The sequence below is a fragment of the Anoplopoma fimbria genome, chromosome 18 (genome assembly GCF_027596085.1).
Source record: "Anoplopoma fimbria isolate UVic2021 breed Golden Eagle Sablefish chromosome 18, Afim_UVic_2022, whole genome shotgun sequence".
Classification (NCBI taxonomy): domain Eukaryota; kingdom Metazoa; phylum Chordata; class Actinopteri; order Perciformes; family Anoplopomatidae; genus Anoplopoma; species Anoplopoma fimbria.
The window spans coordinates 3,933,449-3,951,475 of NC_072466.1; the positions used below are offsets into that span (position 1 = coordinate 3,933,449).

The 18,027-nt window shown below is 44.2% G+C and overlaps 1 protein-coding gene across 1 annotated transcript in view; it reads right to left on the reverse strand.

The window, feature by feature from the left end:
* runx2b (RUNX family transcription factor 2b) overlaps positions 1–17,775 on the reverse strand; it is a 38,575-nt gene extending 20,800 nt beyond the window's left edge. The window contains exon 1 of the mRNA XM_054618350.1: positions 17,652–17,775. Coding sequence (XP_054474325.1) covers positions 17,652–17,709 — 58 coding nt within the window. The 5' untranslated portion in view covers positions 17,710–17,775. The remainder of the gene's footprint in view (positions 1–17,651) is intronic.
* Between the last annotated feature and the right edge of the window lie 252 nt (positions 17,776–18,027).

Sequence of the window (18,027 nt, forward strand, 5' to 3'; positions counted from 1 at the left end):
GTCAAAGCGCTGCTCCAGGTGCGTCATTCAAGTCTTTGTGCCAAATGTGAAAGGCTCTCTGAAAGCCTGCAGGGGATGCACACACACACACACACACACACACACACACACACACACACACACACACACACACACACACACACACACATGCATACATACACCAAAAAAAAAAAAAAAAAGTTTTCAAAGTCAAAGGATTGCGCTTTAACAGAGCAGTCTATAACCCGGAGACGCCTGCACACTGTGCGTGTTTTCCCTGAAGTCGCTTAACAGGTTTTTGTAAATACAAAAAAAAAAAAGTTGATGAAGTTTAAAAAAAAAAAAAAAAAAAAAAAACCACCACCACCACCACCACCACCACCACCCATCGCCGGTGAGATGAAGGAGGCGGAGAATAGATCCGGGGTTCCCGGTGCTCAGGCTGGCTGTGGGTTATATAGCTCCAGAGCGACTCCAACACGTGGTGTCTGGACTCAGATCCATCTATCACAACCATACAGGTCCCAGTGAAGCTGCACACCTCCATCATGAAACAGGAGGAGGAGGAGGAGGAGGAGGAGGAGGATAAAGACTTCCACACACACACACCGGACTGTCTGTACATACCGACATGTCAGTGCGCTCCTAACTCCGGGGTTCATTCCCAAGTCGGTCCATCAGTGTTACCGTGTTGGTGGTGGTGGTGTTGGTGGTGTTTTGAAGATAAACCGAGCCCCGGGTGGAGCAGTGAGGTACACTCCATGAGGTAGAGAGAGGAGCGAGTGAGTCAGGGAGTAGGGTTTCAGGCGGTCGCAGGGGAGAGCTGTTGTGCAGGTGTACAGGTATCCTGCTGCTTTAATGCATGTGTCTATGTCTCTAGTACATTACATTACATTACATTACATTACATTACAGTCATTTAGCAGACGCTTTTATCCAAAGCGACTTACAATAAGTGTATTCAACATAGGTATTCAAGAGAACTACTAGTCACCAGAAGTCATAAGTGCATCTCCTTTCTTAAACAAGCATCTAAAAGCATAAACCAGAGCAAAAGTATAGTGCAGAAGCAAATTACTACGAAAACAATAATTGCAACAGACTAATCCGAATATAGTAAGTGCTACAAACTACTACGAATAGGATAAGTGCAGTAAACAAATACAAATTCAATAAGTGCAGCGAACTGATACGAATACAATAAGTGCAACAACTAATACGAGTGCAATAAGTGCTACGAGGAAGGCTCAGGGTAGTACTTCTTGAAGAGGTGAGTTTTCAGCCTGCGCCTAAAGAATAAAGCAAAAGCTCCTTTTTGGGGAAAAGCCTGCTGTGTAAAATGTCATTTCAAACTTGTGAAATGATTATATATTTAGAATTAGATGTAATCTAGAGAGGAGAGGTTTCAGGACAATGCGTAATTACGCACAACACCGTGACCGTTCAGAGGCATATTCCAAAATGACAGTGGTGGAGAGTCACTCAAGAACTGCACTTAATTTGGGCTACTTGAGCTTTTCCATTCTGTGCAACTTTCACTACATTTCAGAAATAAATATGGTACTATTTTGTACACAATACTACATTTATTTAACAGTTTTAGTTACTCTGCAAATAAAGATATAACATACGAAAGGTACGAGTTTATAAAAAAATGATGCTTGCTTTAGATGAAACTACACAGAAATATATAAAGTAATTTAAACGAGCGGTTCCTCAACAAACTAACAACAGTAAAATGATTGGTACACATCATTGCACCAGTAAGAATACTTATAATAGTATAACCCTTAAAGAAGCATTTTTACAGAGTAGTTAAGTATTTTTTTTATCATGTAGTATTTTCAATGCCAGACTTTTGCTGCTCATTATTAAATAAAGGAATTTATTCGACCACTGCAAAATGAAAAATGAAAATATATTCAACTTGCAAACTGCACATTTTCCAAGGCCAAAAACCATAAATCCCATATTCTGATTAAATCTTAAAATAAACCATTAATGGCATCTTTACAACCATGCATACTTACAACTCCCCACTGTGCGCAAAAAGAAATAAACAAAACAAATAAAAAAAATTCATGCTTTTATTTTAGTGCAGAAATGTGTCATATTTTAAACGTGGATGCTGCTCCGAAGGCAGCGACCCAGAAGGCCTGCCCTTCCTGTGTCTACTGTAGAGGGCATCATCTACCCTCTGTGAGACTCCACATCTCAGCCGGCTCTCATCAGCCCACCCCACCCTCGGCCCTGATTACCCATCAGTCTCCCAGCGACTCCTTTTTTTGAGTGCCACATCACACAGCAGCATGTGTATTTGCCACTCTGTGTTCCCTTTTCCGTTGCTCCCACACAGGCTTTTTTATTTTTATTGCAGAGAGTCTTTAAGACAAAGGCCTTTGATACTCCGGGCCTGTTTCAAAATAAAAGGGACTAAAGGAGTCACAGCTGTCAGGTTATTTGGGTCCCGACAGGGCTTTTGCAGCTTGTTTTTATACTGTAAAGTTGGACAAAAGTCTTATACATTTTATAATAAGGTTTCTGTGTTGAGAGCAAAAAGAAAAAGGCCTAAAGCCTGAGGACTGTAAGTAACTTGAAATAACTTGACTTCTTGTGTTTCATAAGTATGTATGTACGTGGGTGTGCACATGCATACATGTCTGTTAGCGAGTGTGTGTGTGAGGATGTGGGAGGGATATATATAAAGTCTGAAAGCATTGACATGCATCTGGCACCTCGTCATGTGGACGGGGAACGGGAGAAAGAGAGAGAGAGAGAGAAAAAAAAAAAAAGAGTGATTGAGTTACACTTCCCCTCCGTGTGCCCCAAACACCAGAAATATGGTTCACATTGTCCAACATTCTGAAAGATCAACTAGCTATTCATGGATGGATAAATGCGAATAGTGGTAATTAAATCTGTAATAGTGATAAACATGGCCTTGCAGAAACCGTGGAGCCGGTTTATTCCAACAGAGTTGAGTTTCAGCTCCGATAATACCATTTTTTTTTTTTACCGCTGAATACATTTGGCATAATGTGGAAAACATCCTTAATGTTGTAGTGGAATTTACTTTAGGAAATGTTCGGGGATGAAATTAAAAAAACCTCTTGAGTCAATTTCATGCCATCAATTTAATCAGCCTAATTATTTATAAATGCATACGTGTTTTTTTTTTTTTTTTTTTTTTTTTTTTTAATGAAATTTGAACTTTTCTTTTGTATGTTTCTTTTCAAAAAGACGCTATAAATATCACATGGCAATTTTTCACTCGTTTTCAAGGCCAACTAATCAGTCTTAAATTTAGATTTTTCTGCACCCTGTTATTGTCCCGTCAGAGAAAGCGGCAGGAAGAGGCTCTTGATTTTCCCAGTCTGAACCCCCCCCCCTTCTTCCCAGTGTAGTCGTGACTTAAACCCCCGACAAGCCCGGCTCATCAAAGAGTGTTTGTCCCATCTGACTCCGCTTTGCCTCTCCGCTGTGCGTCCCAGCATCTGTCTTCCAGCTCCCTGCAGGATACGGACCCCGCATTCACGCAGCGAGGCCTGCAGTCTGACTCGATGTCATTCAGAGGTGGGGGCGACCTTTTGAGTCTTAAAATCTGTCTGTTTGAAGTCCCGGAGATGTGAGGGAGACACCAGAGAAGGGCGTTAATGTGCCAGAATACACTGTTCAATCAAGAAAACACCACTTTCCCCCAATTCACTGTCCTGGATTTAACCCATGCCAAAAATTAAACTCCTGATTAAACGCCAAACGCTGTAACTTTCCACCCAAGTATTGTACTTTCGGTGTGTTTGACCTATCCCGCTCGGTATTAACAGACTTAATATCATGTAGTAATGAATCAAGCATAAAGCCGTTCATTCAATACGGCTGCTGCTCGCCTGGTGCACAGCTGGATCGTCTCTCTCGGCTCTGGTATTATTCATCTACTGTGTTACACTGGCTCCGAGTCACTGCACAGTAGGAGAAGTCGCTAACAGTGACGAACCACAGCGCACCACATTGAGCAGGATGTGCCTTTTTATGATTTATGGTAATATTGTATTTCTGCCGCTCAGTTTCAATTATTTGTTTTCAATAAAAATCAAACTCAGCTGACGCTCGCCCCGCTAATTTTTTCCCCGTCGAGATATCAAGCGTGTAAAAGGAAAAGTTTTCTGTTCTCGTGCCCACTTGGAATGACGGCGGCTGTGCGAACCGCTAATATGTACACACACACACACACACACACACACACACACACACACGCTGTCTTTAATGTTGTCAGCGAACTAAAGCATGCACAATCCTCCTCTTCTCTTCTCTTGTCTTTTTTTTTTTTTAACAACTGTGTGTCTGTCAACTTCTTCACATCTCTCTTGCTGTTTGACACAAACAAACACACTTAGAGGCCCGTCTGACCTCACTGCTGACTCCTCACTTGGAAGGGAGGACAAACAAGAGCCGAGAAGTGCATCGATAGTTCGGTGGGTTCATGCAAAAGCGTGCACTTTTAAACTTGAGAATAAACACATATTTGACTCCATAATAAAAACACAAGAGAGCAACCCTCTTCCTCCGATCCTTCTCCTTTTCACAAGCACATTCTCTCATCATTCAAGAGGAAAAGTACAGCCACTTAAGACTCAGGATAGAGGCTCCATTTCTCCGTGGTGCATTTTTCAAGACACTTAATTATAGCTTTCTAGAGGAGGGCAGTGACGAGGCCCAGGCTCTTTTTCAGCTCTAACGGGATGTTTCCATGTTTGGCGGGCCACCAGAGCGACCGGCCTGCCAGCTAACCAATCAGCGAGCCCACCAGGCTGGTCTATTAGCCCGTCAACCGAACTGAACCAAAAGAGAGCAGAAAAACGCCGCCGTAGAACTTAGTCGCTCACTCTAGTTAGACTCGGGCTGGTAGTCGGCCAACAAAGGCTGTCAATTATCGAAGCATCTAGCCGTCAAGAGGAGGATGACGACGGGCAGTAACTTTACTCCCCGTGACCTCACCCCACTCGACCTCAACCGACTCACATTCACGCACTGATCCCGGATCACAGCTAAGCCCTTAATGACTGTTTGTCACCGAGCCCGTGACATCACCGTGAACCGCTCGGACGAGGACGGCACGTTTTGCGGTGTGTTTGTGTGTGTGTGTGTGTGTGTGTTTTCCCGAGCGACCAGTGATACTCAAGTTTTGTGTTAGACCTTGAGCTGGCTGGCGTTGATATTTGTTTTAAAAAAAGTGCGATACAGAAAGAGTTTGTCTGATATTTCACTCCGTACCCTAAAAATGGGAGTAGAGAGAGTAGCCTGGAAAGAGATGGAGACATGGAGGGGTGGCTGCTCACTGCTTGTGGCAGGAGGGTAGAGGAGGAGGGAGGGAGGGAGAGAAGGAGGGAGGGAGGAGGGGTATAAAGACAATTTCCTCTCTGCTCTTATTGCTCTGACTGTCTGCCGCCTACCGCCTTCATGGAGGTCCCCTAATTGAGATCACTTGTACTTAAAAATAGGAACAAAAAAGGAACCTCTGTGGGCTGGAAGATGGAGAGGAGAAAAACTATAAGGCAGTAATACGTGACGAGGGCTGCCATTAAAAGAGCCCCAATGAGAGATGTTAAGCGAACTCTTTCCCCGTCTGCCGGGGGGAACCCTCAGATGTGGACGTGTCACACGCCACCTGCTGTTACGGCGCTACGACTGTGTGTGGGTGGGTGCGTGGCTCTTTGATGGGGGCAGTGTGACAGCGCCCGGGCCGAGGCCAGACATATGCCAAAAAAAAAAAAAAAAAAAAAAAGTGCAGTTTTTCCACTTTTGCATGCAAGTGTGTGTGCATTACACTTTGTCTTTACATAGCTGCAACACAATATCTGTGAAGTGATCAGGCACATTTGTCAGTTGTCGTGTCATTAGCTTTGCTATTATTAGCCACGTCACTTTAATGCAGACGTTCCACCAATCAAACGCCCTCCCTGGAGCTGCCTTTCCCAGACTCGGGTCCCGGAGTGTCCCCGAGGCGTGCTGGGTTCCCACCCTCAAAGCATCTATCACTCAATCACGTCTGATCGTGCTATTAATCAAACAATGAGGGCCCCCCCCTGTCTTCCCCCTCCCTGTCCTCGGAGGCCTGTTTGAAGGATCGGCTGGGAGGAAACGCAGCGTATCCATGAGTGGTACCGGACCACGGCTGGGAACAGGAACCCTGTAAAGAGCGTTGTTCTTGGACCGAGACCCTCTGTAGGTGCTAAAGACAATACAGACACTCGGGCTAGGCCAACATTCCACTTTACACTTTTCCCCCTTCCTCTGTGTATTTCACTGGTCTACTTCCCCTCTGCAAACTAGCCGGCTAGTATCAAAATATTTATAGTACATCTGCAAGACATGCTGTTCTCATGTATCCAGGACCGTTTAGCCCGGTGTTCATTATGCGAGGTAAAACTAATACCAGATTTATAGGGGAGATTTTCTCTCTGTTCTCCCCCCTGTCCGGGTATTGCGACCGAGGATGATTTATGTGAGGCGAGGAGGAGGCACAGGCGAGATAGATAGAGTGACTGCTTCGGCGAGAGGCGGACGCGAAGCGGAGGCCCAGACTCGAAGTCGCAGAGGGGGCTATCGGCTATCGCTAGCACCGTTTTCCACTGCTCCTGTTCTGGAGACTGGATGGACAGTGACTGGAGGGGGGAGGGAGGGAGAGGAAGGAGACAGGAGGAGGCGAGGATGTATGTATATGAATGAAGGCAGGGTGGAGGAATGTCCAGGTGCACTGGGTCCAAATCGATAGAAGGAGCTGTAGAGGAGCGCCAGATGGAGAAGGAGAAAGAAAAAAGAAAAGTCTGCCATTGATGCTCAATTGCACACAGACATAAACATAGACGGTGTAAGCCCACGCCTTGAAATGCACCATATGCATTTTTTTTGTGACGGAGCGTTTAAATGTATATATATACTATATGTTTTGCTTGGCCATCGCCACAGACTGGATGTCACGATAAAACTGACAGTCACTGAGCCCAACATGAAAAAAAAAAAAAAGCCTGGCATTGTTTTTCCTCATTTCTGGGGGGTAATCAATGTCAAGACTGCCATTCAGCATGTCCACCACTGACACAACAGCCAATCAGATAAACAGGAATAAAAACAGTACTGGGCAACGGGGCTCAACTTCCGAGGGTTTGGATCCAACTCTCCCTTTTTCTTTTTTTTCTTTTTTAGACGATCTCGTCCTGAACGCAGTCCAACTCGGAGCCGCTCCAAAAAAAGCTGAGCGTGAACTCTGCAACCTGGAGCTCATACACACCGGATCGGGTTCCAAACCGTTAAGACGTCGAAATGGACCCTTTGGCGAGGCCTCACGTGGAGCGTCTGATGCTCCGCGTGCCGAATGAGTTAACAGATTCAAGTGGAGAGTGTCACCGCTGATGCAGCACACTCAGAGATGCCGAAACAACCGTAGCCTGTAATTACACTGAGCCTATTAAGCTACTGGTCAGAAGTGACTCACAACAAGGTGGGGGTGTAGAGGGGGAGAGAAAAGGGCAGGAAGGGTGGATGGAGTTCACTTTCATAGCTTCCAAGCCTGAGATGTCCTCAGACAAAAAATCAGTTCCAGTCAACCCTGACAGAAAAACATCGCGAAAGTTTTGCGGGAAAAACATGATTTCACACAAGATAAACGGCCATTGTGTGATTATGTGACCTATGACCCTGTGTTTTTCCCCGCACGCACTCAGAAGTTGCTGGTTATTCCAGGACAGGGCCCTTTTCATCTCATGTCTGCTCTGCCTCTAGCTGAGGCTCATATGACGCCAGCTTCATAGCGCCTGCATCGAGTCCCGAGCAGAGAGACTCATCGACTGCTGCGTCCCGCGGGGAACATCAATTACGTTGTGAAACGGCGTCCTTCAAACACAATCTAGTCTGTGGTGTTGCGTTATATAGCTAAGCTGAGAATTTGAACGTCACACGCATTAAAAAAAATAAATAAATCCCTCTTTGGCAACGGGGGTTGTTTGGGATGTGGTCTCCGGGGCTGACAATTAAATCGTCCGCTCGGAATACGCTGTCGCTGTGGAGGCGTGAGATTTACGGCGAATCATTTCCCAAGAACTGATCATCTAAAAAATGATTTAACTGGATTTATATGGCGTCATAGATCAATCTGATGCATTGGTGTGTCCTCAAGAGACCGAAAACTGTCCCCAGTAGTTGCAGAACTCATTTACAGACGATTAAAGAAGCTCTAAAGAATCCACCCTCCTCACGCTGAACTATTTAAATAAAAGTCTTCCACCAATATAGTGCTCTTTAAGCAACTACCTGGGAAAAAGAAGAAAATATTTGACACTTTACAAAACCTCACACAGCCCTCTGAACCTCTTTGAGTCCAAGCAAAGCAAAGCAGCTTCTGCCAGTAAAAGAAAACCCTAAAATTATAACAAAGGTATAAGGTTAAAAGCTGTAAACATTAAACCTGCGTTCACATTGCAAGGGCTTTTTTTTCATTAGCAATTGCCTCACACTGTGAACCTGATGATTGGGTAATATTTATGATAGACCCTCAGGGCGTGCTTCCCTCTCAGGCTCTCTTATGTCTATAAAATCTTTTACTCTTGGCTCAACTGTAGCAGCAGACAAGGTCCCATTAGAACCTGATTGTGTACGCGCTCTTTAAAGAGTGCGTATATGCATGTGTGTGTGTGTGTGTGTGTGTGCGTGTATGAGTGTAGCAGTAAAGGGGGCTGGCTCTGAGACTTTGGTTAACCGGACTATAATTTGGAGGCCCAGTGAAGACTCCCAGCAGCCCTTCACTGTTTGTTTACCAGAGAGACCAACTCCACTGTTTTCTGCTGCATCTGCAAGGCCCTGCAGGAAAAGGGCGTGTGTGGTTCTGTCTGGCTGTTTTTGCAAGAGTGTGTGTAGGTGTAATTGCGTGTGTAATGTAGTACTCATGTGAAAGTGACATTTTTCTAGAATATGTAAAGGTACTTTTGTCTGTGGCCATTTGTGTAAAGGCCATTTATACAACACATTTCCTTAAAATAATGTTTTTTAATGTGCTGTTTTTTTTAAGAAACCAGTGCTTCCAATTAAGCTAAGCTAAGCTCTGACATCCGTCATTCTGCTTTCTCCTCCTCCACCTTTAAGCTACAGTAAATCAAGGCTACAATACACACACACACACACACACACACACACACACACACCGCCCTTTCTTTTCCTGCAATGGTAGCTTTGTCATGAATAAGAAAACAAAAAGAGCTCAACTTCACATGAAAAAAACACCCTCACATTAAAAAGTGTTTGTCAGCAAAAAAACTGCTATTTCTGTTTGTGCAGAGAGTAATCCTCCAGAGACCAAACTGCGCGCTTTCTGTCCCAATTGGGCTTTATCTTCTTTTCTTTTCTTTTTTTTCCCCAAGCAATCCTCCTCCCGAGCAGGAATAAAAAAAGAAAACAATGCGATTCAAAAGACCGGAGCTCCCAGCCTGTCATTTAGCTGTAACTTTGAATTGTCTTTGCTCTGCGTGAGATGTTTTCTATCACCCCCCACACACACACACACACACACACACACACACACACACACACACACACACACACACACACACACACACACACACACACACACACACACACACACACAAACACACACAGAAAGAGTTGTTGCAGCAATTCCATCACGAGAAAGGAAGAAAGACAGAGAGGAGGAACTTTCAAAAATATCCCTATAATAAAATATTCCCGCTCCTCTGGGGATCCTCCTTTGCTCATTCAGCATCAGGAGACATGAAGTGGAAAAACGCCTGTTATTGGTCCCAGTCCAAAAAAGGGAGACACACAGAGAGAGAAAGAGAGAGAGAGAAGAGAGAGAGACCTATTTCCTTTGGGGAAAGACAGAAAACAGAATGAGCGGCGCAACAGTTGACGGGGGAAAAAAAAAAACGTTTTAACTGCGACAACAAAATGAACTACAGACGACTGTAAGAGGGCAGCTGTCTGGGTGAGTGACAGGATTCAACTCCAGACTGAAAAGCCTGCGCCGGCGAGGATCAGACGACGTGTATGTATATAGACTTTGATCACACGGAGCGCTGCGAATCGGATTGAATATGTGTAAATTGGAACAGCTCTGGGATCAGCATAAAACACAGCAGCTACAAGTTCTCAAAAAGATGCCAGCCTCAGTCACAGGAGAGAACTTTGAAACAACCCCAAGTGTAACGTGGGGGATTTTTTTGCAGTTTTGTAACATTGCTGTACAAGCAGAAATTGTTCGAAACTTTTCCTCTTGTTTTGTTTTTTCAAAGGCAAAAGTCATGCAGGCAAGAAAGTTGTAAGCCAGGAAAACAGGCAACACTTTTATTGAACCCCCTGTTTGGCCTTTATAAGCACTGCGCTGACACTTAATGAACCATTTCTAACACATCAGAATGTAGTTGTAGTTTTGAGCAGATATAAGGACGGTTTTAGGAGTCTGTTAATGTATTTGTCTCTCATCCTTTGAAGCGTTCAGTTTGACAATACAATATAAAACTTTTTATGTCGTATATGAAAGTGATTGTAATTATTTAACCCGTTCACTCTGGCTCAGTCACCTTTCGGTTCCAAATTGCATTGAAAAAGTACTAATTATATCTATTAATGAAGTACGCATGAATATACAAACACTTCTCCTTGACAACTGAGCAAAATCGTCCCACCGATGAAGGCCATGTAATGCGGGTGAAAGCCCCGGGAGATACCGGCAACTGAACATTTAGCTTGTGGATGCTTCATGGGAGGGGTTCTAAATGTCCACAGATACATTAATGAACACTTAAAATGTCCTAACAACTGCTTAGAACTACACTATAGTGTGTTTTAATCTATTTTAAGTTTAAGTAAGTGGGGTTTAATAGGGATGTTAAAGCAAAGTGAGCTCATAATGTTTTAGTTCTTTATCCCAAATTATCTGTTTGTTCCCCCTCGTCCCCCTCTCTCTCTCTCTCTGGAGGCCACTTTACAAATGAGAGCTAGCATGTCTAGCTTCCCACTTCTCCCCGGAGACTTGTCAATATCAGCCACACACACACCATTCAAAGTTCAAAGACTGGCATCCCACTACACACACCTACACACACTCTCCCGGCCCCTTTTGTGTCTCTGGGGCATATTTAATTTCAGTGTCTGTGCACACATTAGATTATGTCTCCATGCACGTGTGTGTGTGTGTGTGTGTGTGTGTGTGTGTGTGTGTGTGTGTGTGTGTGTGTGTGTGTGTGTGTGTGTGTGTGTGTGTGTGTGTGTGTGTGCCACAGGTGGTACTGAGCTGGTGACTCTACTCTGATTATTGCGGTGACCAAAGCATCGCCCACCCCCGTCATATTTTGTCATCGCTTTTTTACCCAGAAAGCGTGGGTGGGAGGTAAAGGATGGATGGTGGACATAAGGGGAAGGAGGGAGGAGGGAGGAAAGGGAAGAAGGAGAGGAGAGGAGGGTGGATGCTGGGAAATGGCCTCCCCGCGGTGCCATATGGGAGGTGGTTTTTGAAAGAGTCTTGAGTTGCTCTCACTGTACGTGCAAACCGATCCTTCCTTTTGTGTCATGTCGCCGTCTCACTTACTCTTCTTCTTCCTTTTTATCATTTTCTCGCTCTAATTTTCTTTCTCACATGAAAGAATAAACATGGCACCCACGTCTCTTCCGCACAGACCATAAAAGGATGGCGTGGGCGTCGCCCCGAGTGGGTGTGCACTCAGATTTTTCAGGTGTATTTGATCCGTTGTGTTCACGCCTCGGCTCTGGCAGCGGGCCCGGCGGTGTGGGCAGGTAATTTGAGCAAATTAGGAGATGGAGCCCGTGTGTTATTAGTGACACCCAGCACCCTCCGCTGCACGTCCACCTATTGTTCCCTCCTCTGCACACACCTTTCTTTTTCAGTTCCGCTCACGGTCCACCCCCTCCCGTCCCATCTGTGCCTCCTGTTCAACACCCAACAGTGCAGTGTGTGGAATGCACACACACACACACACACACACACACACACACACACACACACACACACACACACACACACACACACACACACACACACACACACACACACACACACACACACACACATGGGACGGGGGCGGCAGAAAGGGGAGGATTGGTTCCAGGTGCCAGTTTGAGTGAGAGCATTAATCAAGCATACAGATCATCCTGTCAGACACCTTCAAGCACACACACACACACACACACACACACACACACACACACACACACACACACACACACACACACACACACACACACACACACATACTGTACATCTATACACTCTTTACAGTACTATGTTTGCACAATAGTATCCACAAAACCCAGTCATTATTCCGTGACGTTGCTACGTACCGATCTCCCATTTAAAAACACCAAATTTCTCCATGAGTGTTTTTAAAGTGACAAACATTATGACTTGTGATAAAGCGAGCGGCAGCGCTGATACCGGCGTCTGAAGACACGTCGTAACAAGGTGTACTTATCCCCCCCCAGACAGCCCCACTGATCTGCTGCCAAGCCATTGATCACAGTCAGAGCTCGCTGAAACACCTCTTTGATGCTCGACTTTACTCATCTTGTTTCACCTTCGCCTCGAAAAGCCGAGCTCCGAGTCCCTCCCCTTCTGTGTTGACACTTCACAGCCGTGCGTGTTACCTGACATAAATAATCCGAAAAATAAATACTCGGTGTCCAACCTGAAGCTGCTCTTTTCGTGACCTGCCGGGGATGTAGGTTAATATTTTTGGGAGTTTGGCCCGAGTCAGAGGGGATACCGCATTCCTTCAGGATTAAACTAACAAGGGGAAAAACCTGCCCTTTTTACTCCGGCGTGGGGCAGAACAGGTCGGGCCTTGTGTAGGTGCTGCCGCCGCACTCTCACTCACGTCGTTACGGGCCGAACCCAAACATCCAGGAGGCTCGACACTCCATATTTCCCCCCTTATAGAAACACGCGGGAAAGCGAGGTGAGGGTGGGGGCAACGACAATGCTGCTCATGCTTCCTGTGGTTTGCTGCATCAGCTCTGCTTGAAGCCGTCTTCTGACTTAAATAACTCAAATAAAACATGGAGGAGGAGAAAAAGAGTAGACTTTGAAACAGACAGAGCAGAGTGACAGAGGTGTGTGATTCTGCGTTATAATACTGGTGTTCTGTTTCATTAGGGTGAACCTGTTCCAAGATAGACCAATTTCCAAAGTGTTAGGTAGTTACTTCCTCTCTGAGGGCTTATATAGGATAACGGTAATTCGCCCCAGTGTGATGCAGCTGAAATGGATGAAGGGGCTGCAGGATCTTGTTAAGTGTGAAAATAGCGCAGCACCGCATTAAAAAAAGCCTCGCCGGCCAACGCAATGGCATTAAACTAGCTGGTAATTATGGTGCATTTGAAAAAAAAAAAAAAAAAAAAGATTGCTTTTTTTTTTGGTACTGTAGAAACGAGTTTGCTGTCCAAAAAACACATACCAATTTGGCATGCAGCTAGAGTAAACACAGCAGAGATATTAACCGTTTGCATTGATTTATGGAGGGGAAAGCAGAGATGTTAGCACCCATGGCGTTTAACAAATAGGCTTTATCGCTCCAGTGGGAGAATTGTTTTTTAAGCTGTTATAAACACAGTAGGTAGAGTCCATTGGCAGGTTGTCTTATCATAATAGAATAATTAGCCCCCCGGCTACTGAATATGTGGATAAAAGAAAGGACAATACACAGCGCCTTGTGAGTATTTGCACTGAACTCTCCGTTTGTTGTTGCAGTCTCCGTAATACAGGAGCGACTGTTATCTCGTTCCGCAGCAAGACTCCCTTTCTCCCGTGATTCAATAACTCCTCGCTGCTTCCTTTGGAAGGAGGAGAAGCAGATATTGTACATGTCTATGCAGTTCAGGGTTTTTATTCTGGACGAGACAACAAAAGGGTGCCAATTGACACTACTGGCAAAGAAGTGCCTCGCCTTCAGGTTTTTCTCTTGTTTGGTGAGAAAAGTCTCACATTTCTCAAATTTATTTAATAATTCTCTTTTTTTTTATACCCTTTTCATGGTTAAGATTCAGCTCCATGACCATGCAAACACCTTTACAAATTACAAGAAAAACACACAACTTTCTCCTCAGCTTTAACATCAACATTGAGGAGGGGAAAAGACGTATTTCAGGCTATTTAAATCACAGGTTACAGGAAAACTAGTTCCCATGACACTCTCATTTAGACCTTATTAAGTGCCTACAGCATATTTTGGGGGCCATAATCAACCCACCGCTCGCTGTTGTTTTATATATGAGTGAAAATACAGACCAATCAATCTATCTTTGATTAAACACTGATCACATTAACACGCTGCGACTCCCTGATTACCCTCAGGAGTCATGTGGCCTAATGTGGACCTCCGGCGCTAATAAGTCCCTAATAGCTGGCACGGCACTGAGAACGAACACACACACACACACACACACACACACACACACAACACACACACACACACACACACACACACACACAGCAGCGTTTTTTTCGCTCCATCAATATGACCCTGCCGGGACTAAATAACATGTTTGCCTCTGAGGTACAATTAACCGACGCTAAATAGAGTTCCTTTGAGCGTGGAGTTAAGGGAAGAGTCTTCTCTGCACAGTAGCAGCCAGTGAAGCTCTCGGATTTTTCCCCCTGGCTTTTTCAAATTACCTATTGATGAGTGGGCTTCACGTCTGAGGGGGAGGGGGGGAGGCTTGGGGGGGAGAGGAGGAGGAGAGGGAGGATGTCTGGTTCACTTTTAAGATGTCTCCAAGAAGCAGGCCTGTGGTTAGATCTAAGGCAACACTTATGCAACAGAAGCTGCCTTTCTCAAATACATATACGGTTTCCCTGCAAATTATCTGAGATTTTCTTGCGGGGGGAAAGTTTTTCCGCCCTGAGTCTTCAGATATTTACCCGCTTTTTCTTTTGATCGTGTTGATTTGGGTCCGTCTGTGTAAGCACTTTTTTTTTTTCTTCTTCTACTCTCTCTCTCTCTCTCTCTCTTTCTCTGCTGTGACTACACAACTTTACTGAACGATAATTGCTCCCATGACTTAATTGTCTATATGTAATTAAGTTTGTAATAGAGAAAATAGGCACTTAAATGTTCCCCAGAGAGGCACGGTGGTTGAGTGGGTGCCACACATGTTGAAGATTATTCTGCCCTCCTCATCTGATCTGCCAGTCTGAGGAGTTTTATATATATAAAAAAAAAAATGTATTTGAGGCAATTAAATGAAAAAAAAAATGCTTGATCTAAACGCCAAGACAGATTTTAATGAGCCCCCCTTTTTTACTCAATTTGGAATATTTGCTTGCTCCCTGAAGTCTGCTCAATTTATCGCTGGGAATGTACACTCTGTCCTAAATTAAAAATGTCCTTAAGTACAAATGTACGGAGGGGATGGAGTAATGTGGCTTTTACTAACTAACAAAAACATATTTTGCAACTTTTGCTCTCATAAAAAGTCACTGACGCCAGACAAAACGATTCCAGGAGAAACATGGGAGCAGGATGGCTTTAAGGGAATATATCAAATAAACAAGAACACATCACTTCAGATGTGTTATATAATGTGTTTGTCCAACAAATAAATTCAATTTGTGAGGATCCTTATGCCTCAAAAATCAAGATTAACAGAAAAGAATATAAATCTTTAAATCTAAACTCTATGTGGTACTTTTTCTATCAAATGTCCCCTCATTTCAGTTTAATGAACACCCCAAAAATCAACCTCATTTAAACTCAGATATGTTTTTTGTCAAACAAAAATGTTTACAGTGCCAATCCTAATTTTTGCCCAGCTCCGACACACTACCGTACAACTACATTTATTTATTTTGAATCATAAATACAACTGAAAGCACCGGTGGTCTTGCAAAATCCCATTACTCCGTCAGGGGGGCCTTTTGTGGTTGCACTGACAGATTTATTACCCAGATGTTCATAAACAGGGGCAACATCAATGAGCCGCAGAGCAATATCAATCAGCAATGCTTTATAACAGATTATTGATCAGTGATCGTCCATCCACCTGAACATCTGCACACATCTGCTCCTCTCTCCCTCCGCTGCAGCATGCTTTCAATTTCCTGCAGCGCCGCTCCTCTCCTCTCTCCTCTCCGACCCAAGAGACACGCCGAGGGGTCAAAGGTTAACGTGGTAATAGGTGGTGGTGATTGGTTGAAGACGCTCACTCTCTCCCGGCTTTCAGAGCGTATTAAGGAGCCAAAAACCCCTCGCTTCTGTGCGGAGCAGGAGCCCAGAACAGCTGTGCCTGACCACGGTAGCGACTTCTTAAAAACATCTTTTAAACATTTGATTTGGACAGAGGAGCGGAGGCTATGGACCGGAGCGGAGAAAGGAGGGGTCGGGGTGGTGGGGATGGTTTATTAAACTGTCTATTTCTTGTGTCGTACGGGAATGGAAATGTTTGTTTAAAATTTTGTTAAATTCATCTGTTAAACCTAAAAACATCATTTATTTTGCAGATTAAATTAAACTGTGTAGAGAATCTGTCACAATAGAACACAGTAAACCCCCCAAAACAGAGGCTGCAAACTGCACAATGGGAGTTGGCCTTCGCAGGTTATTGAAAAATCATAAAGTTGACAGCTGCTGCTGTTCACGGGATCTTGAATTTTTGGTGGTCTTCACTTCATATCGATCAACTTTGGGATCCACGCAGGTTCTCATATATGGACTAACAAAATACTGCTAAAAATGATGAAGAGCAATTATTGAAATAAAAAGAGTATTTCTGGTGCAGTTCTTTGAAAAGAAGAAAGTAAGAATCAGGAGTTTATTAACTATAAAATACATATTTTATCTTTTTAGTCATTTGTGAAGACAAAATCATTTAGATTTAATTGATTAAATTGAATTATTCCAGCACTTAAATTACAAATTCATATCATGGATGTCGACATGGAGTGACTTCTTGTTCAAAGCGGATTTATGTGTGTCGATTAAGTGCTCCCCAGAGGCTGCAGAAATCCACACTGATTAATTAATGACAGCAGCACAACTGAACAATTTCAGGAAGCGATTACAGACCTTTTCTTGGCAAAATGAATCGATTCTTCTCCCCCCAACGCACTGCAGAGACACCCCCAACACACACATATCCAGTAATCCCCACATCTTGTTTCAATGCTCAACTGTAAACCCTCTTGTGCGCCGGCTGTTTACGTTTGTCAAAAATATCACCCCGTGCTTTTGTTTTGGGTTCCGCAATGGCAATCGCTTTGTAAATCTAAGGATACGCAGCACAAACATGTCATCTTTCTCCCTCAGAAATATTTATAAACATCACGTAGAGTAAATACTGGAATCTGTGAACACAGAGAGAGGTTTTTCTTCTTTTTCTTTTTTGAGTATTTGTGCACCACAAAAAGCCTTGATGATCGTTGGGTCTTTCTTCCACCACAGAAGCTTGGACCTTGATATCAGGGTTCCTCAATGACCTCAGCTGCTCTGGACCCAAATCCCTCAATAACATCCAGGATCGTTAACCCCTTTACCCAAAACCCTTATTAATTCCTCAATCCCAAAAACCTCAACACCTGACCCCAAGTCCTCCCCACGACCCCGAAGCCTCTCTAACCCAACTCCAGACTCAACAGCGACAAGCGGCGTGGTACTCACCCCAGAAGAAGTTCTGCTGACATGGTGTCACCGTGCTGAAGAGGCTGTTAGATGCCATGGCTGCCTCTGGTCGCAGCAAGCCCCACTTTTGTTCCTCTGCGGTTTCCGTGACCCTTGACACGTCCTAAACCAAGAGGACGCAGCGTGTCATGAAGAAAAAAAAAAAAAAAAAAAAAAAATGGAAAGGCCATCCAAAAGACATGCTTTTTTTTTTTTTAACGTATCAACTATTTGGATGACCACAAGTAACAACCAGGTCTGGTTTTATAGAGCACAAAAAAAAAAAATTGCAGAGGCAAAATATCGCCTTTGCGGATAGATCAGATGGTGTCGGACTTGCTTGCTTGGCGAGTGTGGTTGGAAACGTACTTACTCG